This window comes from Epinephelus lanceolatus, chromosome 16 (assembly GCF_041903045.1).
Source record: "Epinephelus lanceolatus isolate andai-2023 chromosome 16, ASM4190304v1, whole genome shotgun sequence".
Taxonomy (NCBI): domain Eukaryota; kingdom Metazoa; phylum Chordata; class Actinopteri; order Perciformes; family Serranidae; genus Epinephelus; species Epinephelus lanceolatus.
Genome location: NC_135749.1, coordinates 18854222 through 18881825, shown reverse-complemented (window position 1 = coordinate 18881825; position 27604 = coordinate 18854222). Strand labels below are relative to the sequence as shown.

The 27604-nt window shown below is 42.8% G+C and overlaps 1 protein-coding gene across 2 annotated transcripts; it reads left to right on the top strand.

Annotated features, from left to right (window-relative positions):
- The first annotated feature begins 424 nt into the window (after positions 1-424).
- On the top strand, positions 425-22533 carry zbtb10 (zinc finger and BTB domain containing 10). Of its 2 annotated transcripts, XM_033637437.2 has the most exons (5): positions 425-1238; positions 8590-9616; positions 16420-16485; positions 19454-19629; positions 21405-22527. In XM_033637437.2, the coding sequence occupies exons 1-5, from the start codon at positions 564-566 to the stop codon at positions 21693-21695; spliced, it is 2235 nt and encodes a 744-aa protein (XP_033493328.1). In that variant the 5' UTR covers positions 425-563; the 3' UTR covers positions 21696-22527. The 2 variants fall into 2 exon arrangements, with proteins under 2 accessions (XP_033493328.1, XP_033493329.1); XM_033637438.2 differs by lacking the exon at positions 16420-16485 and having other exon boundaries at positions 21405-22533.
- The last annotated feature ends 5071 nt before the right edge of the window (positions 22534-27604 follow it).

The window sequence follows — 27604 nt, the reverse complement described above, 5'->3', positions numbered from 1 at the left end:
TATATACATCTATATTTTGTAAATTAAATAATATATATACACCACAGACATACTACAAGTGCTATTGGAATTCCTATAGAAATACTATAGGATAATTATGGTAACCCCGTTTAGCAAAGGGCTAAAGTGGGGCACACGAGTCAACTTTTATGGGCTGAGACGACATGCAAAGCCAAAAGATGAAAAGCATGCGGAAAATGGGTGCAGCCTTCAAACACAAAAGACCCCTTGCTGATCAACAGATCCCCATCTTCCTTTAAAAGCCGCCCCCTCCCTCTCCAACCCCCCTTTCTCTGGTCGAGGTGCATTGTGGGGAGGAAAGTCGTTGCCATTCGACCTCTGCGGGGCCTGCGCGGACGCAGCGAGAACCCTGAAATTCATTATGCCTTTAAAACCTTTATTTATTTCCGCATAACCTACATACTCTCACCGGGAGGGCCAAAGCGGAGAAAAGAAACGACGACGGTCCATCTCTTTCGGATAATTCATCGTTTAAAATCCATTACTGTTGTCGGAGGGGGATACTGTTGAGAAAGTGAAGATTCTAATATATATTAAGAAAAATGTCCGGTGAGAGAAACCGCAGGTCGCTGGCTTTCCGAGGAGGTGGATTAGCTGGGTTAACGGGTTCCAGCGGTATCGGTGGGGGGAACTGTAACAGCTGGGAGGCCCCGGCCTGTCAAGACCGACATTTTAACGGGAACAGGCCGGATCAAGAGGAGGACAGGGATCTGGGGGCTAAAGGATCATCGCAGAAGAGAGTGGAGGGCGCTGGGTCTGTCAGCGATAGCACGGAACCCGAGGCGGAGGAAGAAGAGGACCCGGAAGAGGGCAGCTTGGCAGCCAGGGACGGCGACGATCGTGTCGGCTCTGTGGAAGGGGAGGACGGGTCCAGAGAGGGGAGTAGCTTGACAGAGGGGAACGGTCCCAACGACGCCGACGGCCAGGAGTCGGGAAGCGGAGCGACCGGGTGCGAGACGGGATCCAGGAAATCTGGGGTAGAGATGAGACCGCAGACGTTGCTTCAGAAACACTCATTATTCCATGCTTCGTGGTTGCAAGAATTTCCATGGCTCAAATTTTGCCAGGAGACGGGACTCATGTCTTGTTCTTGGTGTCACAACATTGCCACTAAAAACAGCGACGAGCTTGTCAAAGGCAGTCGCAACTACAAACGGGCCTTGCTGCTGAGACATCACCTGTCTTCTGAACACGGGAGAAATGACCCCACCAAACAGGTAACGTTAGCTCAAGTCATGACGGTATCGCCTTGTTATCTACGTGGTATTAAATACCTGTCACTTATGTGTCATATGTCATTGTTGGGTGTATTTAGCACTAATAGCGACAGTTTCTACAACTTCTGAAACAAACGATGGCGAAGAAGCCCATTGCCTCTAAGCTTCACAATCCCTTCTCCTGGCTGATTAGCTAGCTGCTAGCCCGAGCTAACAGCTAGCTTAGCCAGCTAGCCGCTTGTAGCTTCGCTGTCTAGCCGGAGGTATATGGGCAGTGACGGTAGTGGAAAGCCCCTAGCGAGGATAATGTCGACTAACTAGTACTGACTGGCAAACATACTAAAACACTTTTTAGCCTGAGAGACACGAGTGTCTCCGACTCGGTTAACGTCCACATTACGAGTGTCTGCCCACTCATCAGTCAAGTTACACGCTCAAACCTGCTCCAGTATGACACCTGCTAGCTACTATCACACCGGAGGCTGCTACATTCAGAGTGAGGGATTCATTGCATGTCATTAACAGCTTTCAATCATTCAAACAGCCCAGAAGGAGCAGCTAAAGGACAGTGTTGGTGCTAATATTTTTCTTGGATGCACACTTTACAGCAGCCCCTTTTGTTGCATCAGTGGCTGTCTTGATTGCTAGCTTGCTAGAGGTCACACACAATGGCAAGGGCTCGACCCTGGCAGCCTTTGGGGAACCGCACCCCTACCCAACCCCCCTCCTCTTGGCCTCTCTTCATGCAGTTCTGCTGGCTCGCAGTCCCGGGTGACCTCTGGCGCATTTCTTCCTCCTCCACCTCCTCCTCCCTTTGGGGAACTAAATTAGAGGCATTGTGCTAGAATGACCCCCCAAAATCCATACATGGTGTCACATGCAGAGCTGGACAAGAGGAGGAGAGTAAATTATGTTGCCTGGAGCCTGACAGCTTGCCTGGCCCAAGTGAATAGGCATGAATGGGTGAAATAGATGTCAGTAAATAGAATGACACGGCATCACCTGACCCTGTCATCCACATATTTCTGGATTAATGGGTGCTAGTGTTATACCTTTGGGGCATATCTTAGATTAAGGCCCCATTCTGCATGCACAAGTCATATCAGAATATTGCTCCTCTCTACTTAATTGCGATATAAAGATTATCTGGTTGCTAAGCTTGAGTTAGGTATGTTTATACTGAGTATTCCTATTTTGAATGCTTATAATCCAAAACAACCAAGCCATTTTGATGAACTATGTCTTTATTGACGTGCATAAGGTCTTTTTTATTGGTTCATTATTTTTATTGCAGTGTGGGCAACATTTCTACGGTAGTCCTTCAGAGACCTCATAAAAAAGGGAGTGCATATTTGCCCGAACAATCTAGTGTCAAAGGGCATTTCTGCCGTCAATCCTTATTTTGAGGGGGGAAATAAAAGAAAAAGCATACTGTTACATTCTGTTCCTTGTATATTTCCACATCCGACCTTCTATCCTGACAATGGTCTGGGCTGTCAGGGGAATTAAGCGCGGGGTGCTATTTGACTCTAATTTGTGAGGGAAGAGGATTGCACTACTACATTTAGTTCCTTCCTTTGCACACGCAATCACTAATCAGAATGACTTAAAGTGATCCACTAACTTGTACACATCTCTAATTGGTAAGGAGGGCAGTAAGGGTGGATTAGGGGCTTGGTGTGGCTTTTCCTTAGCAACAAGGACCCCAGACATTGTACTGAGAGGTTATCCAGGCCGTTTCCTCATGTAGAATAGAGCTGGGACGACAAAGTCCCATTGCTGCGTTATTGGAGATGATCTAATTCTGATTTTTATTGAATTATTTTTGGTGGTTTTGATGTTCCTCTGATTAGATTTTTTCACTTATGACTGCCTTTTGTATAAAACTGTAATCCCCTTCATATATCCAGTACTGTTGAAATAATTAGCAGCAGTGTAGGTTAGGCAAGGTAGCATTGTGAGGCAGTACATTAAAGGGGAATTATGGTGTTATGAGGCGACGTCTTGTTCTATTCACCCATTCCTGACGTTAGTCAGGCCTCTGCTGCATTCGTTAAAGCTAACTCGATTAGCCCTAGCACACCAGGGCAGCTGTGGTAAATGTGGGTCTCCTTGGAGAAGGGGGCCGTTGTCCTTAATTCTCTGGACGCTGTCTTGTACTCAGATTGTTCCCTACACTCACTGGTAAAAGGTTAAGATGAGGCAAAAGTAGACCATTGTTTCCCTTAGATCAAATATGAAATCGCATATCTGGGATCTTTATAGGTCAATTTCATTCTCGGTTAAGTACTTTTTCCTTCATTCACAAATTGGTAAAAGATTATGTGTTAAACTCACATTGGTTGTCACAGTGTAATCTCTTGTTGTCAGCACGGACAGAGACTCTATTCTACTATCATTTTTCTGTACACATGTAAATTGCATAACCACTATATTAAGTTAGTTTTCACATCAAGCCCATTTACGACCTTTTTCTCTCACTTCTTTGCTTTCCTGTCTCACTCTTTTTATTTGAATGTCAGTTACAAATTTAATTTCCATCAGCAGTACAGACACCTGTTCCCCAAACCCCTGCAATATTCAAACTACATTCAACCCAGGCCAGGATGAGGCTCGTGAAGCCGTGCCAGATGATCCATGGTGCCTTATTCAGTTTGACGACCAAACAGATGTTTTACTTGCATCACTGTTTTGGGCTAAATGAGGTTTAAGATAAGATAATGCAACACTTTCTTGATCCCTGGGGGGGAATTCAGATATGCAGAACAAGTCAGTTCACCCCCTCAATTTAGTCAAGACAAACACTACACTCATTGTTAAGAGCGAGTCTCCCCGAATGGGAAAGGGGATCCACCCATTGCGGTCTGGTGTCTGCCAGATAGATGGGATGTTTATTGGGGGCCACAGGTCAGGGGATTGGGGTGGGGTGGAGCCAGAGGGAGAATTCTTCTTGTTGAATCCATCCGTGACTCTACCCTTCCCTCGTTTTCTTCCCCCCCATCTCTGCCTCTTCTGTCAGAGCATTGTTTGGAGGCCGGGAGACACTCAGTGCAGCCCTCCCACACCTTGGGCCAAACGCACACAGCGTTATTGTTCTAGCATCTGGGGACAGACTGGTTGAGTGGAGAGGGGGGTTGAGGGAGGGATACAGTAGATGTAGGGAGTTGTAAGGACCGGTGGAGATGGCCTCAGGGCAGGGCTGGTCATGGGACTGGATTGATGGTGGATGGAGATAGAGGAGTGAGGGAATGGAGGCAAACATGTGCGTAAAAGGTAAACAAAAACTGGCTGCTGTGGGTCATTATGTTCTGTGGGTACAGTGCTGTAACCCATGATGTGTTATATGTGTGCTTTACTGAGGCCACTGCCTCAATAAGCTTCAATTTATGACCATCTTGGTTTGTTTAATCCACCTGTAAATCAGTTATCGGCCATTCACCGTAGATTTTAAAGCATCCATTTTAGACCTAGATCAAAGGATTCTTTCCCCCCAGCACCCCTTGGATTCATCCTCCTTCTGCCTTTCATTCTTCCACCCCTACCATCTCTGGCTCAAATAAAAGCCTAGCCACGTCACAACTGGGGGAGGTTGATATTGTCCCCACATTCTCCCTTGGCTCAGGCTGGTTTTGCCTCCAGCATGTGCCGTGCAGGGTTGGTCTGCTGGTTCTCTAAGCTCCCAGCTCACACGTGGCACATCTGGAGAAAGGATGATGCTGCTGCTGCTGCTGCTGATGAGGCCAGTATGGAGCAACTGATCCAGTACCAGGCTGTCCTAGTCTGAGTAGAACAAGTGCACACACTCTCTCACAGCTCATATCACGACTACCAGGCCAAGTCTTACCTCTCTGGCCCATCCCCTTGCTATGTGTAATGGATAAAAGCTGTGGGGAGTCATGGGGTTATGGGGGTGGGATGGCCAGTTACTAGAAACGAAAAAATGGGTCGACGAATTTCCAGGTACTAAGAATCAGAGAGCACGTGTTTATTTATGGCATTTCTTTTTCTGTTCAGCCCTCACCATCTTCTGAAAGTTTTTGAAGGTATTTTTGTTGCAGGTTGCCAAATATAATTCATCTGCTGCTTATCCCAGCAAGTTGAAAGCTTGCTTGGTCTAAACCTATCAAAAGAGGTGAGCTATGGACACAAACAAAGCAGCAAAAACTGTTTGTACTCTAACTCGGGAGTATATCCAACACCTCTTGTTGTGAGGGCACTCCTGCCCTTCACCACACCAATCTATTCCACCACAGTACTCAACATGATGGCCGTGCCCCTCCAGAGGCTTTGATGTGTATATCATGGAATAATTTTTCCTCCTCTCTCCCCATCCTCTTCGCCCTCACCCACACGCACTCCGGCTCCTTTCTATGCTGCTGCTGTGTAATAAGAGAGTGAGTGCCGAAACCTTTCACAAAGGCCTACAGTGAGTGGACAATGAGCCTCGGGGAGAACACGGGCTATTGTGAAGGCTAAAATGGGGTGACCCAACTCCTTCTTTCTATCGCGCTGGCTTTCCGTCCCCCTCTGCTCCACATTTTCTCCTCCGCCCTTTTTCTCGAGGCTCAAGGTCTTGCTCTCTCAATCTCTGCCTCATGCTCTCACTCCTTTTCTTTGTGCGTGTGTTATCAGGCTTTTTCTCTTTTATGCTCCAACCATTTCTCATCTTCTTTTCACACTTATTCCTATCAGCTCTGATTCGACTTTATTCTCCATCAGAACTCCACGATTCTGCCCTCTTGTCTTTTATTATTTTCTGTCCTTTTATTTCTACCAGGCTGCAAAGTACATCCACTTTCCCCCCTCTCCGTCTCTCTCTCATTCTGCCTCTGATTTCATTCCATCCCATCTCTCTTCATCTCTCCCCTCCAGCTGTGGCAGAGGATGATAAGCCCCCCTATACTATCCTGTGTGCCCAGGCTGCCCTGGACAAGCACTGCAGTGTGGAGGGAGTAGGGGTGGGGGGTGGGGGCTGGGTGGGGACCTCAGAGAAATGGATTTAATCTGAATTACTCGAGCTGAAACCCCAGCTGTGTGTATGTGTAGGCAGCTTGGTTTCTGTGTGGTTGTGTGTGAGCGTACATGCATGTGTGCGCAGCAGAGATGGAGGTTGGTGGGGGCAGAAATGCAGGGCTCGAGCAATGTGAATTATTCTGGATTAGGACATCTGCTGCACAATTCTAAAATGAGCCCTTGGATGTATGCTGCTGCATGTGTGTGTCAAGTGCAAAAACTGTAATATAGACTTCTGCACATGCAGGATGTATATGCATTTTTGGTTTTTATTGGGCTGTGTATTTTGAATTTCTGTATATGTCAGCGTACGCACACACATGTGTATAAACTCCCCTCTTCTCTGCTCCGTACCAGGCTGGCCCTTTGCCCTGTTAAGGGGGAGCAGGGGAGGGGGAGTCGGGCTGTTACAGGGTACTAGTTCTGTGCTTCTGCCAGTTCCCCTCCCATCCCACAGTCACATTGTGTCCTGCTTTGGACACTCGTCGACCCTCCTGGTCGAGTTATGGCACGTTTTAATCTAGCAAAAAGATAACTTTATTGCACAGACACTAAATGTGAGAAAAATCTTACATCTTGCAAATCTACTGTCCGGCCCAGCTGGGGAGGTGATCTCCAAGCCAAATTAGAGAGTGTATTCATAAATCATGAAAAAATAAACATCTGTCTTTGTCTGGAGGTTTTCTAAAACCAAGGCATTCTCTAGTGATACAACAAATGAAATCTTAAAGCTGTAATTTTCAGGATTTTTATTAAAAACAGTGCAGACTAATACAAAAGTAATCCCTCTCAGTCATCACTTATGACCCACTAGAAGTGTGAGGAGGTGTATGTATCTGTGGTGTATTTATCTACAGAGACTCTGCCCTCTGCTTGTTTTTTCTTATTTTCTTCTTCTTTTGCTGTGTTCGGAACGTTCTGGGCACAGCATGCAGTTGAGGTCCAGACTTTTTAAAAAGGTAGTGACCAGGTGGCAGACCATAAGCAGCACGCATCCAAAAGGAAGCTACAAAAATTGCAGACATGGTGCCAGAAAACTGCAAAAATGGAGAATGAGAGACAATCTGGGGTTGGCTTTCACTTCTGCGATACTGTTAACTGACAATCCCTGCATAGTGCTCCCTGCAAATCTATGAAACAACTTCCTCACTGTTGCTTTAAGGGAAATAAGATTTTCACAAGATGATTTTCCACTCTGTAACAGGGAAAAACTGTTGGACATTGGTTTTGGAAATGTATTGATATAGCCATAGATGACGTCGCTTGCTTTTCTTATGTTTGGTGGTGTATTTTTTGCATTGCTTTGGATATCTGAACAAATGCAGGAGCGAAGTGGCATTATGTTGAGGTTTGTGCAGTACAGCCTAAATGAAATTCAGTACGATAAAATATTCCATCTGCCTAAAGCTTAAACAGTAAGCTCAAGGTTTACTTAAAAGCCCCTGGGAGCAAAGGTTTCTTTTCTACAGGTTAATAGTCAGTCAAGCAAGAAGTGATGCTGGTTTCTCCCCCAATTTATGCACAGCCACAACATATTTTGTGTGAGTAAGATGTGTTTTGTGGTTGTCAAAATGCGGTCTGGAAAATGTAGGAAATTATTAATTATAAAATTACAGGTGAGCCACCTTGAGGGAAAGTCTACCGTAAATCAACGTATTAAACGGATTGTGAAAAGCACTGAATGCTGCACTCTAATAATATGCAATTCTGTAGTATATTGGATAGACGTCTCCTTTTGTTTGACTAAAAAAAGGAAAATACTTTTCCCTTTATATTTGAAATTACAGTATTTTGAGGTTTATGAGTCTGTCATCGGGCCTAATGTCATATTTTTTGTATTAGGACTTGTGTAGTTTGAGTTCCATGGAAAAAGGAATTGATTATGGGTCTAGGTAATACTACCCAGCCTAAAGGTAACACGCCTTTTATTGCCTCTTTCCCACCTCCTCTGTCACAGAAGCCTGTCAAACCTGTTTCACCCCTAGGGCAGGTACTTCGTTGTCACACTGGGAACCCCAAGGGTGTATGTCTGTGCGTGTTTATTGTAAAGACAGAGTTACAGGAAGGGAAAATATATTTGCGTATACGTGTGTTTGTGGTTACCTTTGCAAATTACTCATGAGAACACAAAGCGCCTTATCTGCACTCTTCTCTTTTAAAGTTCATTTTATAATGATTATTTATGTTTTTATTTTGTATTGTGATTTTAATGCATTTTCTTGTTCTGTAAAGCACTTTGAATTACTTTGTGTATGAATTGTGCTCTACAAATAAACTTGCCTTGCCTTGCCTTGCCTTCAACAATTTTCCTCTTTCTTCTTTTTGTTTCATGTAAAAGGAGACGATGAGGCCCTCAGACAACGCCAGCCCCTCCACTAACTGCTCAGGGGAAGACTACCGCAACAAGCCCAATGAGAACTCCTACTGTTACCAGCTTCTCCAGGAGCTGGACAAGCAACGCAAAAGTGGCATCCTCTGTGACGTCAACATAGTCGTCTCGGGCCAGGTGTTCCGCGCACACAAGAACATCCTGGTGGCGGGCAGTCGCTACTTCAAAACCCTCTACTGTTTGACCAAGAGCGAGGCCCAGGACCAGGCCACGGTCACACACCTGGATGTTGCTGCTGTGCAGGGCTTCTCCGTTATCCTCGACTTTCTCTACTCTGGGAATCTGCTGCTCACAAGCCAAAACGCCATTGAGGTGATGTCTGTTGCTAGTTACCTCCAGATGACAGAGGTTGTACATTCATGTAGGGCGTTTATAAAGGATGCCCTGAATATCAGCATCAAGCAGGAGGCTCCTGATTCAGTGGTGGTGGACTACAACAAGAGGCAGATGGTGTCCAAAGAGGGACAGAGAGGGCTGGACCGGAAGCCGAGCAACTTCTGGGCCACAAGCATCCTGTCAAAGCTTTCGATCAAGGCCAGCAACAATCAAGGAAAGGAGGCAATGGAAGAAGACGACGAAGGTGTCAGGGTGAAGGAGGAGTCCAGCGATATAGAGGTGACAGTGGTCGGGGGTGAGGGCTGTGCCCTGGTGACCTCCGGAGCCTCCGGTAACTGGCCCCACCACAACGACAACTCATCTGATTCAGCAGAGACCAATGACACACGGTCAGCGAGTGGCCAGGTATTCGTCTGGAACGAGCCAGCCACAGGTGGCGCTGCAGCAGCACCTGCAGCAATAAAGCAAGAAGCACCAGATGCTGCTGCAGGAAGCGGCCGGAGGAAAAAACAGACCACCACACGGCGTTTTGTGTACAACTTTCCACCAGAGCCTGAAGAGGGATTTGACGAGGGGATGTTCATCCAGCCCTCAGCCTCCTACCCCAGAGAGGACTTCTCCTCCCTCTCCGAAAACGCTGGTATGACACACACCTCTAAACACACTTCACACACACACGCTCAGTTTTTTCTCCTATAATACATGTATAGCTCTCTCCGTTAACTCATGAATTCCTTATTCCTATTAGTCACACTGTATACTCACCGTAAGCAAAAGGGAGAAGCTAATTTTTCAAGGTAGTGAGGTGTGGGCAGAACTTCTGTTACGTATAATCACTGGAATGTAACATCTGTATGTATGATATGGAAATACATATTTTCCTATGCAGTGTATGGGACGCTCTGTTAAGACACAATCGGGGCCTCTGTATTGCATTTTATACACCAGTGTAGAGCATTCAGTTAGAGGAGCTTTATGCACTAGTGACTACTTAAACTTGCAAAGCACAACAGCATGGCCAGGTCAAGGATGAAATGAGATTAAAAGAGGTGGTTGTAGTAACATTTTATGATGCCTGCCAAAATTCGTCATTGGCAAGAGAAGCCTAAAGGAATCACCAGAATTCTTTAAGAGAAATGGAGTGGCCTAAATCCTCAGCTAACCTTTTTTTGTTAGCCCCTTTGAGTAAAGGGTTGGATTCTACCAATATGTACATCCATGTAAAGGCCCTGTGCACATTTATGTAACCAGGGTACGAAAATAACATCTGCCAGATTTTCCGTTTTCAACATAACACCTTTTTATTTCAGTGAAATGTACTGGAACATGACACAAAAGGCAATTTATTATTTTGGCCAGTAAAAAATATGCTCGGACAGTGGATTTTTTTCATGTACCAGTTGTCCTGGCCGGTGAGTCACTATATGTTACACTGTATGTAACTGAGTGTAACTGTGTGCATTGCGATAATGTCCGCAAACTTGGCCCAAAGCCATGAGACAAACACCATCAGACAGACAGCTGAGGCATTGCTGAGACATCAGACGCTGCTTTTACTCGCATCTCTGTAGTCAAACCAGGTGCTGCCAAAGTCTTCAAAATTACTCTGTTGTTAGATTTTGAGTTGCAAAAAAAAGTTCTGACAGTGACAGATAAATAAATAAATTGCTAAAGGACATCTCTGACAACATACAAACCCAAAATCAAGCTTTTATTGGCTATTATTTAATTAAAATGCTTACTATCATAATACGCATGTGTGGTACACATTTTTTCACACATACCCTCTACCTCGCCCCCCAACACACACACACACACACACACACACACACACCCCCAACACCCAGCTTGATGCCTCTCTGCCCATCACCATCAGTTTAACCTCTAAACACTTAAATTGCTGTGACATTTGTTTTTTTGTTTTTTTTTTTCCATCTTCAACATTTACTTCAAGCTAAATGATGCTCACACAAACTTACAGCTGGGGCGTCGGTGGCTTGGTGGTGGAGCGGGCGCCCCATGTGCAGGGCTGTTGCTGCGGCGGCCCGGGTTTGAGTCCAGCCTGTGGCCCTTTGCTGCATGTCATCCCCTCTCTCTCTCCCCCCTTCACACTTACCTGTCCTGTCCATTAAAGGCAAAATGGCCCAAAAAATATCTTTAAAAAAAAAAACCAAACTTACAGCCATAGCATCAGTATTTAATATCTTTGATAAACAATGTATTTACAGGTATTTTAGACGTTAGCATAATTTTAATCTAGCACTGGATTGCACCTTTAAGACTTTTCTTCAACATTTCTTCATTTATGTGAATGCAGACAACATACAGTGATGTACAGTATCTAATCATGTCACACCCACGATCATTGATTCAATGCTAATGTGCTCTGCTGCCTGCAGAGGGAAATGCTAATAATGGATTGATATCACAAAAAATATGGATTTTCAGCTTTTCACTAAGCAGGATATCTGCTTATCAAGCTTTTAACCTGCTGTGCGCAGCCAAGAAGTGAGTCATGCCCAGCCGTGATCTCCGCTAATCACTCCAGAGCAGGGGGCTTGCGAAAGTTACGCCCACCTGGGCTGCTTTGTCTCAGCGCAGAGGTGTGTTGCCACATTGCTGCTGAGACTTGTTCTAAAGATGTTTTATAAGGTTAAGTCCAATTAGATTGTTTTGAATCAATTTAAAGAGACCTCTTATGCTCATTTTCAGGTTCATACATGTAGTTGGGGTTTTTACCAGAACATATTTACATGCTGTAATGTTCAAAAAGCATGTTATTTTCCTCATAGTATTTGTGCTGGAACATCTGTATTCCCCTTTTGTCAGAGACGCTCCATTTTAGCACCTGTCTCTTTAAGCCACCCTCCTGAATCAGCCCTGTCTGCGCTGATTAGTCACTGTGTCCAGGTCTTCCGTATCTTGGCTTCTCTGCACCGCCATTGCAGCCAGTATGACTGTAAAGGAGAATAGTGGCAACTCCCTTTAATGGTTCAAATTGGTATGTTGTAATGTTTTATGGAAGAAAATGATGAAATGTGAATATTACAAGTGAGCTGGAGAGAATGAACTATCCTAAAAAAAGCAGTCTATGTGCTGTGGTGGGCAAAAACATGGGATCTCTTTTAGTCATTCAATCAGTTTTTCAATCTTCCTTGATAAAATGTTTGCACACCTTCATCTTCTTCCTTTCTCTTTACCCTTTGATACCGTTCTCTCTCTGTCCCCTAATCTATCCATCGCTCCATCCATCCTATCCACATACAGTGTAGCGCTCTAAGTAATCTCTTCTTTCAGCTTCGGCCTTCTCCTTCTGTTGGCCCCATTAAGCGTGGCACTCCATGTAACCATAATGATATCACATATTAAGTGGAGTGGTATGGACAGGGGGGAGGGGATGTGTGAGGCAGAAAGTGTGTGTAGAATGAGAGAGCGAGAAGTACATTTTGTGTGCGAGAGAGAAGCCCTCCCTAATGCAGGGAAATGAAGAAACCAGGGGAAACATTTCTTCCCCCAGGCTTCCCTAAATGCACTTGAATGCTCTTAGTGCCTCCAACTCCTCCTAGGGCTCTTTTTAATGTGTGCACAAAGTGATCCAGGGTGTTGTAATAGCCTAGAGAGACGCTCACTTAAAGACTGAGTTCGTCTGCATGTGTGCTAACTCTCCAACCTTCTCCTCTTCATGTATCTTTGTTGTTTAGCCCCGTGTCGCTACTTAATGTATACTACGTTTCCAAATAAAGATATAGTTAAGACTTCAAGTTGGCTGTTAGTCACAGTAAAAGGTTTCAAGGCAACTGTTTACCCTTAAATGATAGTTTTGTGTTCAACAGTCCATTCATTCATACAGGAGACTCTGTGTCAACAGTCTAAATATAGATGTGTGAATATTAAGTTCCTGTAAGGACTTAAACGTGTAAAGATTTGTCCGTCTCTATTGTTGAACATGTGTGAGAGGTGGTGTCCAGAGAATTTGAGGCAGAAATGTGCAACACATTATCCAGATACTGTTTGACGTTGGGGTGAGAGGATGGCCTTTAGCCCCCTTTTTGAGCCACGAGAACAGAACAATTGGTTTATATTAAAATGGTGAAGTTGCATTCACTCCTGTGGGCTGTTAAACAGTGACCTCATACTGTATATATATATAGTTTCTCAGTTTCCATTGCAGGGAAAGTGTGTTCCAAACACTTTCTCAGTTCCCTTTAAGAGCAGTGATTCTAAAACGCTTTGTAAAGTGTTTCCGGTGTTATTTCGTTAGGTTTCAGCTCAGAAGTGTTGTGGCAGTAAAGCTGGGACTGACTGTGGGTTTTTGACAGGGATTTCCCGATGTCGATCTTTGAGGTGAAACAGACAGAGAAGACAAACAAATATCTACAGTACAAGGACCAAATGTGAGCTCTCCCTGCCTCAGTCCGCAATGCTGAGTCCATTTCAGTTTTTAAACCTACCCTTAAATGTGCTATATGCGAGATTCAGAACATTAATTTAGCAGCGAACAACTACTAGCTGTACAAGACATAGTGGAGTAATGGCGTCCTGAGCAGAGAATGGAGTCACGCTCCATCTGTGTGTGTAATCCAAGCTTCTCTGTTCGTTGTCGTGGTAGACAGGCCTCACATTGTGTTCCACCGGCTAGCTAATTGCCACCGCTCTACACTTCGCTCATACAGCAGGTACTGCTTAATACGCCATCCCCCAACCAACAGTTGGGGGATGGCATCGATGCATGGCGCCCACCCTCTGGTTCCGATGCTTTGTCTGCACTGTTGCCATTGTTAGCACTTTTTATGCTGTTAGCAGTCAGCTGCTAGTCGCCCCCCAGCCACCTCCACGATGAGAGCCATGTGCAGACAGTCATGGCTAAGGACGCATTCACACCAGGATAGTCCGGGGGACTTGGTCTGATTGGGCGGGGAATGCCAAAAAATTTCACACCTTCATTTGGTTCAGTTCACTTTCACTCTGCACTTTTTAAAGTGGATCAAAGCGCCTGGACAACGTCGCAGTTACAACAGCTGCGTGTTAGGGGGCGGTATTGCCCAAAACGACCACTGACCAGGAGGAGACAAGGCATGAGGAAGAAGAAAACCCAGCTCACTGATTGGCCTGGACCAAAAAGGGAAATCCATCCTCTTCAGCCAACTTGGTCACCACAAAAACACCAAACACCAAAATGCACTGCGCTCTACGTCACTTCTTCTCTTTGATTCACTTCCTCTCTTTGGTTTGCTGGATAGTCCGTTTGCATTTCCCACTGTAAGCAAAGCGCACCCGGGTTCACTTGCAAGTGAACCGAGACCCAGTTTTCGAGCGGACCAAGGTTCACTCGTTTGGTCCGCACCAGAGTTTGAATGAGCGTTCACACCATTCCAAACAAACCAAACTATCCGTGGAAGCAAACCAGGGTTCACTGAAAGCGGACCAAATAGCGCCAGTGTGAATGCGTCCTAAGACTGAGCGAAAGGAATGCCCTAAATGTGCTATAGAGTTTCTTAGACTCATATTTTGATAATATTTTACTTGTTATTTGTAGGTTATGCTAAAGCTGCTTAATATCGGACCACAGTCATGTATAAATCTTTTTCTCCATACTGTAAAAGCTCTCCAGCCCTGCCTTCATTTTTTACTTCATAAGAAGTGGTTTCCAGTGGTGTGTATGTAATATTCTGAAATTGTTTACGAGTACTTCTGGGTAGAGAGCTGCTGTGTCATGGAGTCTTCTGTACGTGTAGCGTCAGAGCGCCCAACTGTATTAATGCCATTTATCAGTGCACATCTCCTGGAACGTACATGAAAGATGGCCCAGGACCATTTATGGACTGAACCATTTCAGTTTGTTCCCACAGCCTCCCTCTGCTGTCTAGGCTTGATTAGTCTTGTATTGCATATAGAGCTCATTTGTTGAGACTCGCTCTGCATATGTGTGTCACATGATGTCTAAACTATTAGGTACGCTTTACTGAGATATTGCTTCATAAAGCAAAAATAAGGCATGACTGGGCACCAAAATCTCATCTTTTGGATGTGAGATGCTCTGAAACTAGACAGCTCTTCTGGACGATTAGTCGTCACTGGCATGCATATTTGTGTTTGAGCCCATGAGCGGTCATCCACCAATATTAGCTGTCCCAGTTTCCCACAGTGATGTCACTCGTTTGGGTTTCATTTCGCTTCAGTTTGATCCGTGCGGTCATGCTCCGAGGGTGGAAACATAGTAGCACAAATGGTGGTATTCTTTCTGCTGTGTTGTGTGCCTGCCCATTTAAAACATGTGCTTGTTTTTAAGGCTTTTTTTTCTTCTTCTTTTTTTTAAGGTTCAACAAATAAAATTCATTCATATTTTTTTCTAGCCTGTTTAGGGCCACAACTAACAATTGTCTTTATTGATTCATCTACTGATCATTTTCACAATTAATGCAGTTTTTAAAATGCCAGAAAACTTCCAAGAGTCTGTGGCATATGTCTTTTCTTTTTTACCAACAGTCTAAAACAAATGCATATTTAGTTTGCAGTTTTATAAGACAGAGAAAAGCAGGAAATCTTCACATTTTAGAGGCAGGAACCATCAAACATCTCGCATTTTGCTTGAAACAATTGGGGGTAAAAGGAATCACAGGAATGCTGTTGAACGCAGTTGAAAGTGAAGGCTGGTTTCAGTGATATAAGTACTTTGCCACTGCTGTCTGCTCTTACCACGCTGAGCCTACAGCCAACACTCGTGGCCAATAAATTCTTGGGGCTTCTCCAAACAACACTGTTGGATTGTTTAAAGGGTGCATGCTGCACACAGGCGCACAGGGCAGGTGAAATGCATTTGCATACACACACTCATCTCTGTTGAAGCGTGCATGCAAACCCACCCACGCACAATAACTTCCCCAATCCCTGCAAGGTGCAAAGCCGCCAGGGGCAGCCCCTTCCCTCCCTAATCCACTCTAATGCAGTGGGGCTGTCCTCACTATTCCAAATATTGACCCAGGGAGAGTGGACACACACACACACACACACACATATACACACTCACAGGGGCGTGTCTTTAATGGGCTCTAAGCGCTGATGCTGGAGGAACAGGACACACACAGGTGCTCACACACAAGTGCTTACAAAAGCTGAGCGTAAGCTGAGCTGGTGTGAGGGCTCAGCTCTAATTAACCCCCTCCCTGCTGGAGCCCTGGTTACACCATTAGTTTGTTATCGTGGCCTGGGGAACACTGCTTTACATATAGTAGGGACCTGTGCGAGTGTGTGTGTGTGTGTTTGTGTGTGTCTGTGTGTGTTTGTTTGCCTGTGTTGTTAACTGAAACTTCCATTGTTTCATGTGGGGGTGGTTAGTTGTGTACACAAGGCGTTGTGAGGTGTGCATCCCCCCCCCAGGCTCTCAACCACCTCTCATCTCTCTTTCTCCCTCTCGCTTCTCTTGTCCCCCTCCCCCTTTCCCAGAGCTGGCCAATCAGATCCAGTATAGCATCATCCAGGACTTACAGCAAGGGGAGTCCTGGGAGAATGGTAAGACGCCACACACTCTAGACTACTGCTAAAGCAAAAAAAAATATATATATGGCTGCTTTAAAGAAACCTGAAGTCTTTAACTAAAATGCATCTTCTCAAATGAGTGTGGGCAGTCTAAGTCAGTATGTCTCCATAAATAAGAGTAGACAAACACCCTGTTACATTTAAGGGCTTTCAATCAGTCTTAAATTGCGTAGTTGAACTGCATGACCCTGTTACATAAAATAATGATGCTATCATGACGCTAAAATGTAAAGATTTGGACCTGAATCTATCAGCAGCGCTACTAAATACTCATACACATTGGTTTTCAGCTGAAAAAAAGCAGTTTGGGGATATAGTTACTCTTTAAAAGCGGTGAGTTTGTGCAGGATGTCTCGTGTCGCATGAGTAACGATTCTCTCCGACCGGTCAGTGGTCTGCAGTGTTTTAACTCCACCTTCTGGTAACGGCTCAGCTTGCTTGAAACATCCACCAAGGTGGTACCAAAAAAAGTACCAAGTAATATCCACAAGAGAGGCATTAGTAGGTGGCCATTGTCTACAGTACACAAGGCTGTGTGTCCTAAATCCATACTACACACTCATTCTGAGCATGTAAGTATAAAGAATGAGTGAAAGGATGAAATATATTCTAAAATGACAGCATGCGCAAAAGAAACATCCAATTTTTGAATATGCTGTTAATGGACAGTTCTCTCCCACAATGCATTACACAAAAGGAGTGGAGGAACTGCTGGATGGTAGTAAATAGGGCAAGGCATCGGTACTCAATACCTTTTAATCAACTATCGACTAAAATAACTCAGTACTAAGTTGTATTAGAACTTCTCCAGTAAAACAGGACCTTTAGTTAATCCTTTTGTATCCAGATCTAGAATATCTTTAATGAAAAGATTTAATGCGATATGCGATTGGCCCAATACTGCAGCGTATACATCCCATACTGTCTGTGGTGTGGTTTGAGTTTCAGTTTCAGCGAACCAAAATGCCACCAAAACGAAGTAAGGCTATACTACACACCTGTGGCATCTGGTGGTATTTCACGCAACTGAATGCTTCAATTCACATGATGGGTGTCAAATGGAGTAGAAAAAATGGTATCAGTTGAAGTGCTCTATCAGTATTGATATCACTTAAAAGGTTCTGGTATTGGTATTGGTACTGATATTGCCTTATTTTTAGACTATCTCTGGCCCCAGTAAAAACAAATGTGTGAACACCCTAGAGAACAAAAATAACAGAAGCCTTTCTGTTTTAGAAATCATGAAACTGTGGCATGAAGTCACAGTTTGATAGACATCATGGCACAGACGGGTGGAGTTGTAGGTTTAGATATTAGCTGAAAAGACATGAGGTGGACACAGGAAAGGAGACGGTTGGATCTAAAACTACAAAACTAGAAAAAAAATTAACCCCAGTTGAAAAAAAAGCTTGCTTTTTTTAAATTAAAGATTTAATTTTCATTTGTAGCCTCCCAAAGCTAATTTTTGTCTGCTCTATTTGTGTAATGAAAGCTCGTGAACATTAAATCCTAAACATCCGAAGCCTAAATGAACAGCTAGTGTCACATCCGCAAGGTGCGTCTCTGTCGTGTGCAACACACACACACACACACACACACACACACACACACACACACACACACAGATGCACAGTGAAATACACAGGTGACCTGCTTCTCATCAACCCCCTTCCTCCTCCACCTCCTCCTCCTCTTCCCTCCCCCCCTAGCAACCTGCCCTGACAACGCCTCTGTTGTGCGCACCCTGGCTCAAACAAAAGGCCCGGCCCTGTACCCCCCCCACACTCTCTCAACAGTGAAGACTAGCCACTCTGTTTGGAGTCTTTTTAAAATCAATAGATTGCTTATTTATTTGTGAGCCCAGCTGTCGTCGGTAGCTTGTTAGCATAAACAAGAGGGTTTGTGAAGACAGTGTGAGGTCTTGGTTTCTTTCTTTTACACACTGGAATAAAAACATGTTACACCACATGCTCTGGTTGTTAAATAACGTGGTAGTGAGATGTTGTTTTTTGATGTCAGTCATTTTATGGAACATATCCAGAATTGTGTGCACTTCAGCAGTTTGGCAGCATTGGGTAATTAGCATTGTGGTTTATAAAAAGTAGCTGCAAATTGACAGTTTCTTAATATAGCTACGAGGCAGAGTCATAACATTGTTAGTTGTACCTCTTCTATAAAAAGCCTTTCAGTTGCAGTCACAACCAGTGATGATTTCTTTGGTATCTTACACCAAACTGTGCAGCACAACGACACATCTGCTGCTTTACATTCACTGCTAATATTAATCTACATCTTTTCTATTGCCATGGAGACTACCTTCAACATCATTGCGGACAAGCGCCAGTTACTTAGCAACAGTGACAGCCGGATGGTGAAGTTCACATGGCTGCTACAGGGATCAGCTTTATCTCTGCAGTTTTACAAACTTTGACTAAAGGGGCTTTTTGTGATGCATCAGTCTGTGGTGTCTTGTTCCTTCTAATGGCCACCACATCCTAACTCTGTGATTTGATAAACAGGATATTGGTTTCCGACACACCCCTCGCTCATTAAAGGATCTATAGATGCAAATGTAGATTTAACGATCTTCTTCCATCTCCAGTTTGTTCTTCCAGTCCAGTCAAATTAAAATATAAATCAAAGAACCAACCATGGTTGTGTCTTTTAAAGGGACGGTATACGGAAAAATGAAACTCCCATTTTTCCTCTTGGCTGTAGAGCTGTTTATCAGTCCAGATTGTGTTGGTGTGAGTGTTGGAGATATCACACCAGAACAAGCTAGATTGATAAACAGCACTACAGGTGACAGGAAAAATATGTGTTTTTGATTTTGGGGGTGAACTGTCCCTTTAAGATGTACTCTTACACATGTTACCTAATAAGTCTCCTGCTGACCTTTCACTGCATCTGCATGCTTGTGTTTTTCTCTGTCTCCACCCAGGTGAGTCCTCACACCTAGCCCTCAATAAGCTCAAGTGCCCCCACTGTAACTACATCGCCAAGCACCGGCGCACGCTCAAGAGGCACCTGATCATCCACTCGGGCGTGCGCTCCTTCAGCTGCGACATCTGTGGCAAGCTGTTCACCCGCCGCGAGCACGTAAAGAGACATTCCCTGGTGAGTCCACGTATGCACAGGATCCTCTCCTCTCTTTTGCACCACCATGTGATGTGCATGCACCATCTTGTGCCAAACACTACAGTGTTTTGGCCACCCTCATGTCTTTGCTCTCCACCTCATGGTTTGTGTCTGGGAGCTTTTTGCCAGAGGGAGTGAGCAGAAAGCAGAAATATTTGGCTATGATATCTGTTTTCTAACGTAGGGAGTATCTTAGAGTCTCTCACAAGGTGGTACCAAACAAATGGATTAGAAAATAGGAGCTATATCATTGCACAAGCACCAAAACCTGAAAGCACAGGCAGGTATTGTGCTGTTATACTAATGTTAGATTGAGCTTAATTAGGAAGATCTTTTACACCCAAATTCCCTGTGTAGAAAAAGAGGAAAACTTGCTGTACTGTACTACCTTTGATTTCTTGCACCTATTTGCTTTCTTGCCGAGTTAGATGAGAGGGTCGATATGACTCTCATGTTAGCATGCTAAATATGAAGCAACCACAAGCAGCCAATTAGCTTAGCTAAACACAAAGACTCTAAATGGTGGGTGTGTTGCTGGGAAAAGAAACAAAATCAGCCTGCCAGCACCTCTAAAGTTGGGCATACACTGTATGATTGGAGCCCATTTTAGAGAAAATTTTATTCCACCTCCCACTGTATTAGTAAAGCCAAGGCTCAGGGTTTGTATGCTCACACTGAACATGTAAAATAGACAATAAAATAACCCGTCGGCCCCTGCAGACTGTTACTGCTATTGACTATTGTCAATAAAGATTCCTTTAAAGCTTCAGGGCAGGTAGAAGTTGGTTAGCTGGAGATAAGCTGCACAGTAATGTAGAGACAGACGTCCTGAAACGAGCTTCAACGACCATTTCTGCAAAAATGAGTCAGTCTAAGCTTTTATTCCCTCTTGCGCTCTCTCTCTCTCTCTCTCTCTCTCACACACTCACACACATTAGCAGCACTAACATACTAGCTGGGTGGGTATACATCACACAAGTGATTTATTGAGGAAAAAAAAGCACTGACCTTGGGGAATTAACTCGTGACTCTGCTTCAACTGCCTGATGACGGCCGACCAAAATTTCTGATGTGTCAGAAATTGATCGATCCGGCCATGTTTGGTCCTCGCAAATGACGCCTGATGAAGTTGAAATTCAGTCCAATTCTAAAATGAGTTGAGCAGCTCAAAGTCCGGGTCAGAAACAAGCAGAAATTGTTATTTGAATGTACTAATGACTTGGTACATGGCGTACAAATATTATTCTTTCCAGAACACATGGCGCACTTTTTATATTATAAAGACAGACTCCAGTTCATATAGCCAGTTAAAAAAATTACAAATAAATGAATAAATCCAGAATACAAAACAGAATAACAGGGATAACATGTCACACATGTACCCTGAGCTCTTCTACATGATTGCATCGTTACAGAGGAGACTGATATCTTTAGTCCTATCTTCCATTTTAATGTAAACCCAGAACCGGTTTCAGGAACAACCCTTCCTCCTGATCTCCATTTGTTCTACTAAAGCGTCCAACACAATATATCTTTGTTAATTCTTACAGAAACAAAATTTTAAAATTACACAATTCAGTGTTACCTCCTGCACCCAGTCTGTGAGCTAACTGTCTGCTAGTAGCTTCATATTTAGTATACAGACATGAGAGGGGTGTCGATGTTCTCGTCTGGCAAGAAAACAAAGTGACAAAGTGACCTTACTCTCCTCATCTCCTCGACCGTCTCCTCCTCTCTCGCCTCTCCTCCTACAGGTGCACAAGAAGGACAAAAAGTACAAGTGCATGGTATGCAAGAAGATCTTCATGCTTGCAGCCAGCGTCGGTATCCGCCACGGCTCGCGGCGCTATGGCGTGTGTGCGGACTGCGCCGACTCGCACCAGGCCACTCAGGAGGGCCTGGAGGCCATGGAGGGCATGGAGTTTCCTCGCGACGAAGACTTCGAAGGCGAGGAGGGGGAGTTCCTGGAGGGGGAGGAGCCTACCGACAACGACCAATCAAATTGGGGCGAGGGCAACGCTGGTGCTGCCCCCGAAGAGGACTAAGAATTTAAAAAGCTTGAGAAACAAAACTAAAAAAAAAAAAAAAGTTGATGTTTAATATATATGTATACAAAAACTAGCTGGTAAACAATCAACTCCAAAGTGCTATCAAACCTTGAGGTTACTTAATTGTGCAAGTATATGACAAAGAGATGGATTAAAAAACAAAAAAGCTTTGGCAGAGTGGGAACTCCAAGATGTACAGATTTTATTATTGTTAAAATGTGTCCAACTCTGGGCCCAGAGCCCACAAGAGAAAGATTCTATCAACGAATAATATGATAAATCAGGTTTTTGGTGATGTATTTTTATTTCCTGTTTTTCAGGGGGGGAGAGTCGGGCAGGGTGATGATGTAGTTTTTGAGTTGGGGTAGGCCAATCATCTAAAAAAGCAAAATGTTAATTATTTAATTTATGAAAAGAGGTTATTATGGTCTTATCGATAATTTTTATTTCTGTTGTTTTTGTCTGCGAGCAGAGGCGCAGCGATGTCTGTCGCCATCTGCACAATCTGAAAGTATATTGCTTGGTGCTTGTAGAAGTACACAGAAGAAGAGCATTATTGTCCACAGGAAGATTTTTAACTTGCTCTGTAGATCTTGTTTAGATGCGCTAAATATTATTATATTATTCTTTTCAAATTTTTTTTTTCTTTCCCTGCACAAATCTTGGAACCAAAAAAATCTGTTTTGTGACTCTAATGTATCGCAGCCATATTTATGATTAATTTAAGAGGGCTGTGGTATTGTGCCAAACAGACCGCACACCAAGATTTAGCAGGAAGCAAAAACTACTGAATACGCTTAAAAAAAAAAAGAAAAAAAAGAAAAGAAAGAAAAGACAACGTGAGGTTTTTTTTGTTAAGTGGGAAAAAAAGACGACTTAAAAAAAGTACAAGGGGAAATGTTATTGCTAGCTTTATACAAATCACGGCGTCACAGTAACACTTTATTATTATTATTATTATTATTATTATTATTATTATTATTAAACAAAAGCATTTGACTTTCACTTAAAGCTTGAATTTTGCCAAATGACGAAACGTTTGGTGCTGTAATGCTTGTCGCAGAATACTGGACCTAAAGGCTATATATGATGTTTATAATCATAAAGCTTAAACTGACTCAGTTATACATATGTAATCAGCTTAAACTATAGAACACTGTTGTGCTACGGCGACTATCAGGTATGCTTTGCCATTGTTTTTAAGCTTTTATTTTATTTAATGCACACACACACACACACACACACACACACATACATACCATTTTGTAGATCTACCGGCAGTACTTGTAATTTGACGTTTTGAGGACCTAAGTGGACATCAATACCTGTATACGTTTGTTTATATTTGGTACTGAGTTATAAAGTAAATACAGTATATATATATTTTGAATCACTTGAACGTTGAGGAGAAAGAAGTGTGCAGAAAATCATAATGTTGTAAGTCTGAGAGAACTCCATTTTTCATGTGTAAAAGGTAAACAAAATGTCATCGGTTTAATTTGATGGAAGTTTCTTTTTTTTTTTTTTTAGGTCTGCCAGGTAGAAAAACACTTTGTTCCACAAAAAGTGAAGCTCTATGGCGCCTCATAGACATGCACTTACGTTTGTGTTCATGAAAATAATTTTCGTCTGTTTCTTCGCTTCCCCAAAAAGCGGGTCTGAATGGAACTATATAAACTGTTGTGTCTTTTCTTCCAGTGCGCAACTTTTTTATTAGATTTTTTTTCTTTTTTTTTTCTTTTTTTGTTATTTAATATTATATATGTATTGACTCCAAAATGCAATCAAGACTGTTAATTTCTATTTGTCCAACCAAAATTGTTGTTTTTAATTATTGTTGAACTATAATGTATGAGAAAAGCCAGGTGAAAACTTGCTTAGTGTAGAGAATCCTTGCTCGTGTCTGTAATTGTTGAGATTTTTAAATGTTTTTATGCTACAGAATCATTCACTTTACCCTAGATGCATATTTTGTTTAATTTTGTCCTTTCCACAGATGTCTCCTTTCTCCTTTTGTTATTTCATTAAGCACATATTTTCTAAAGAAACACAGATTGTTTGCGGGTTAAAACCTTGGAACAGCAGTATCTGTTCATATGCAGTGGATTATACAGTATGTACTGAAGTGCTAATGATACAGAAGATGTGTAACTTCCCTTTACTCTCAGTGGAAGAAGATTAAGATATTTTAAGTCATAGAGATATTCATCCTCTTCCTGTCACTTTTACCTTCAAATCACTGTGGGAGGGGTTATATTACGGATATATATATATCTATATATATGTGGAGATTATATGAGATAAATATATATATATATATGAAGAATCTATTATTTAACTAGTGGATTTACTTAATGGAACACGTTGACGGTCAGCTCCAAACCTCCTGGCGTGGTGGTTTATTTCCGTAAACTTTAACCTTCCGCTCTCTCTCTGTTCACGCTGTGTGCTTGCTCATCACACCATCCTGTTGTGTTGTTTGTTCTTTTGATACTATTTACCATCCTACTGATTTTACTGTAATGAATGAAACTCAAAACTATGATGTATCATTTTAGATTTTATGCTGTATTTGTTATATGGACAAAAAAGAAAAAAAAACACGAAAAACGAAGCAAAAACACTACAGATGTAAAAGCAGAGGTTTTTTTTCCCCAGCTGTATTTTTTTACGCTGTTGCAAAAGGTTGTATTTTTCAATTTCTCTCGAACTTTAACAGTGATGCAAAACTCGGGCCGCGCCTCAGTGCCCTCCGAACACAAAGCAAATTCAGGTTACTCTTTTTACGTTTTTATCAAAGGTTTTCAAAGATGGAACTACATTCTCCTTTTTTCTGTCTGAATTGTACTACTGTCCCTCTCTATACTACATTTTAAGAATAAAACTTTGATATTGCTTTAACCTTTGCGTCTACTTATTTTACTTAGCTCTTTTGATGATGGTCAGAACAAACCTCTTTCTCCTGGGAGATATCCACTTAAGACTCGGAGCAGGTGAAGTGAATAACTTTGATTATTTTGTTCCAATGCATTGTTCTGCTGGGAAGCCTTTGGTTCTGGCGTTCATGTTGATACCACCTGACATGTTCCACCCAGTCAAACCAAGTACCCCCCCTCATGGCAACAGTACCCCCCAATGGCAGTGGCCCCCCCAGCAGGATAATGCACCATGCCACACTGCAAACATCACTCAGGAATGGCCCAAGGAATGTGACAAAGACCTCAAAGTGTCAACCTGGTCTCCAAATTCCCCAGATCCCAATCTGAATGAGTATCTGTGGCACGTGCCATTAACCCACCTCACAACCCACTGGACTAAATGGATCTGCCACCATCGCACTGGTGCCAGACACTGCAGGACACTCCCAGAGATCCTGTGACATGCCTCAACAGGTCAGAGCCTAATCCGATCCAAGCAGGCCCCACCTTGGATTAGGGGTACATATGTGGTACCGGCACATCACAAGAATTATCACTATAATTGCCCTGCTACACACCCCGCCCACGCTCAGGTAGTGGTGGAATGTACTCAGTACATTTACTCAAGTACAGTGTGTAAGTATCAAATTCAAGGTACTTGTACTTTAATTTAGTATTTCCATTTTATGAAACTGTATACCCTATTACATTTGCCTGAGAGCCTTATTCTCAGATTACAGTTTCATCCCTTTCTTGTCAGGTGAAAACCATGTTATCTCCAGATGTGCTGACTTGAATGTAGGACAAAGTGTTTTTTAATATAAAAACCCTTTTGGATTGGCTGTAAAATACATTTACACAAGGCTGAAAGCGGCTGTTCTTCTGACACTCTAACTTGACATTTAAAGGATGCGTGGTTCTCACAGGACAGACAAACATTATGATAGAATGTGAAGCATTGCTGTAGATTAAATGACACAACAGTAGGCTATATAAAAGAGTTAAATTGATCACAACCTTAAACATCTACATCAGTGAAATGCAACATACACATTAATGCAGCAGTGTTTTAAATCCACAAACATTAGGTATAATAATAAAAAACATTTTACTGCACAATCAATTTTACTTTAGTAATGTTGTGAATGCAGGGCTTTTACTAGTAGGGGAGTATTTTCACAGGGTGGTATTAGTACCTTTATACCACTCTACTCAGGAGATTATACTTTTAAATGCAGGGTGGAAGGAACGATTAACTCTTGTTACTCTTGTTACAAGGTTTTTAAATTTTTAAATTCTGTAATTTTACTTGTTATTGTTCTAACCTTTCAAACATTAGTGCTTCATACACTCAGTAAAATCGTTTTCTGCTCTCATAAAAATAATAATTAACATTGTCATCCCCAGATTTTGGGGAAAATGTATACATTTGCACAAAAATGTCCAACTTAGGTTACAGATGCGACCATGTAATACAGAGATGGACGACAGGCAGCTAATGCAGAGGGAAAATGTGCTCATATCCTCCTGAGACCCGAACCTTTGTTTGGTATGCTGTTTGAATTTTTCCTAGCTATTTGGTATCAGTAGGACCTGATAAGTATAAAAACTAAACATTGTCAATGATAATGAAGTCCAAATGTCCTCAGACGAGACAATCATAATGTCCTCAAATGAGTACTTCGTAATTAACAGTGTCTTAGCTTGTTACTGTTGCTAACATTGGTCAAATTTGTTGCCATATCAAACTACAAATATTATTAATCATAAAAAACAATTTTCGGCCATAAAATGTGATCAGGTTTTGTATCTTGTCCACTTTTGTGTCGGGATCAGCTGAAGACTGACTTGGCAAAGATGGCTGCCATCTTGTTTTCACATGGATTAGTTTACGGTGCTTGTACTACCACTAGATGAGACAATAAAGTGTCCACAAATAAGGACAACAGGTCTAAGTTAAGTAGAATGAAGTATAATGTCAAGTAAACCCAAAATGTGATGTCCACATATGAGGACACAGGGTCTCAGGAGGATATAGAGGGTGAGTTTTGTCAGAGGAAGATGTGGACACAGAGACGACCTGCTGCCTGTAAGGCATATAGGCTTATATTACTTTGACTCCACTAAAGGAGTCGTGTACTTTGTCCAACACTGGGTATAGTTTATTTAATTTAATTTAATTTTATTTTCTGACAAATCAAGTATTGTGTTGGGTGGGGATTTCTAGGGCTTCGAAAACTGCAGCAGTGTTTCAGAGTTTCCACTAAGTGCTTACACAGTTTGCACAGTGACACAGCTAACACTGACACACCTGTGGTTACAGGATAACAACAGGCTGACACACAACAGACACCCAGAGAAACTCATTCCTGGTGACGAGATGGTATTTTGGGAGATTTACTGACGGCTGCATCTGCAACTAAACCTCTGAAGGAGGAAGAAGAAATCAAAAAACCTCTCACGTTCATCACTAAATCATAATAAATCTGATTTCCTCTCTTGGTACTCCTACTCAGGAATGTGATCTCTGTTTATCTGGATTCTGTTTCATTAGGATGAATGGGTGAATGGTTTTAGAAGATCATGAAGTCACCCTTTCTGTAAAAGCCAAGGTGCTGCCATCTGCTGTTGGATCATGATTAAAACATCATTTGGCTTTTTGTTTCTGCTGACACCAGGTGGCAGCACATCTCTTTACATTTCCTCCTGCACAGTCAAACAGTCATCACAGCTCCTGCCCTGTCCCAGTTACTCAGTGGGGCCACTGATGGAAGAATGAATCGATGAATTGATGAACATGGGCCTGCTACCACTGGGATTGTAGAATTTGGAGCAGTAGATTTTTGGTAAATGATATTGGTTGGTGAACGATAACTATAAGCTGGACTGATGGATGTGTGTATGTAGAGACAACCAAGTGTAACAGAAATAGTGAGGCTATATAAAGCTTGGTTTTGACGGCAAACACAAACAGCATCTGTCAGATTT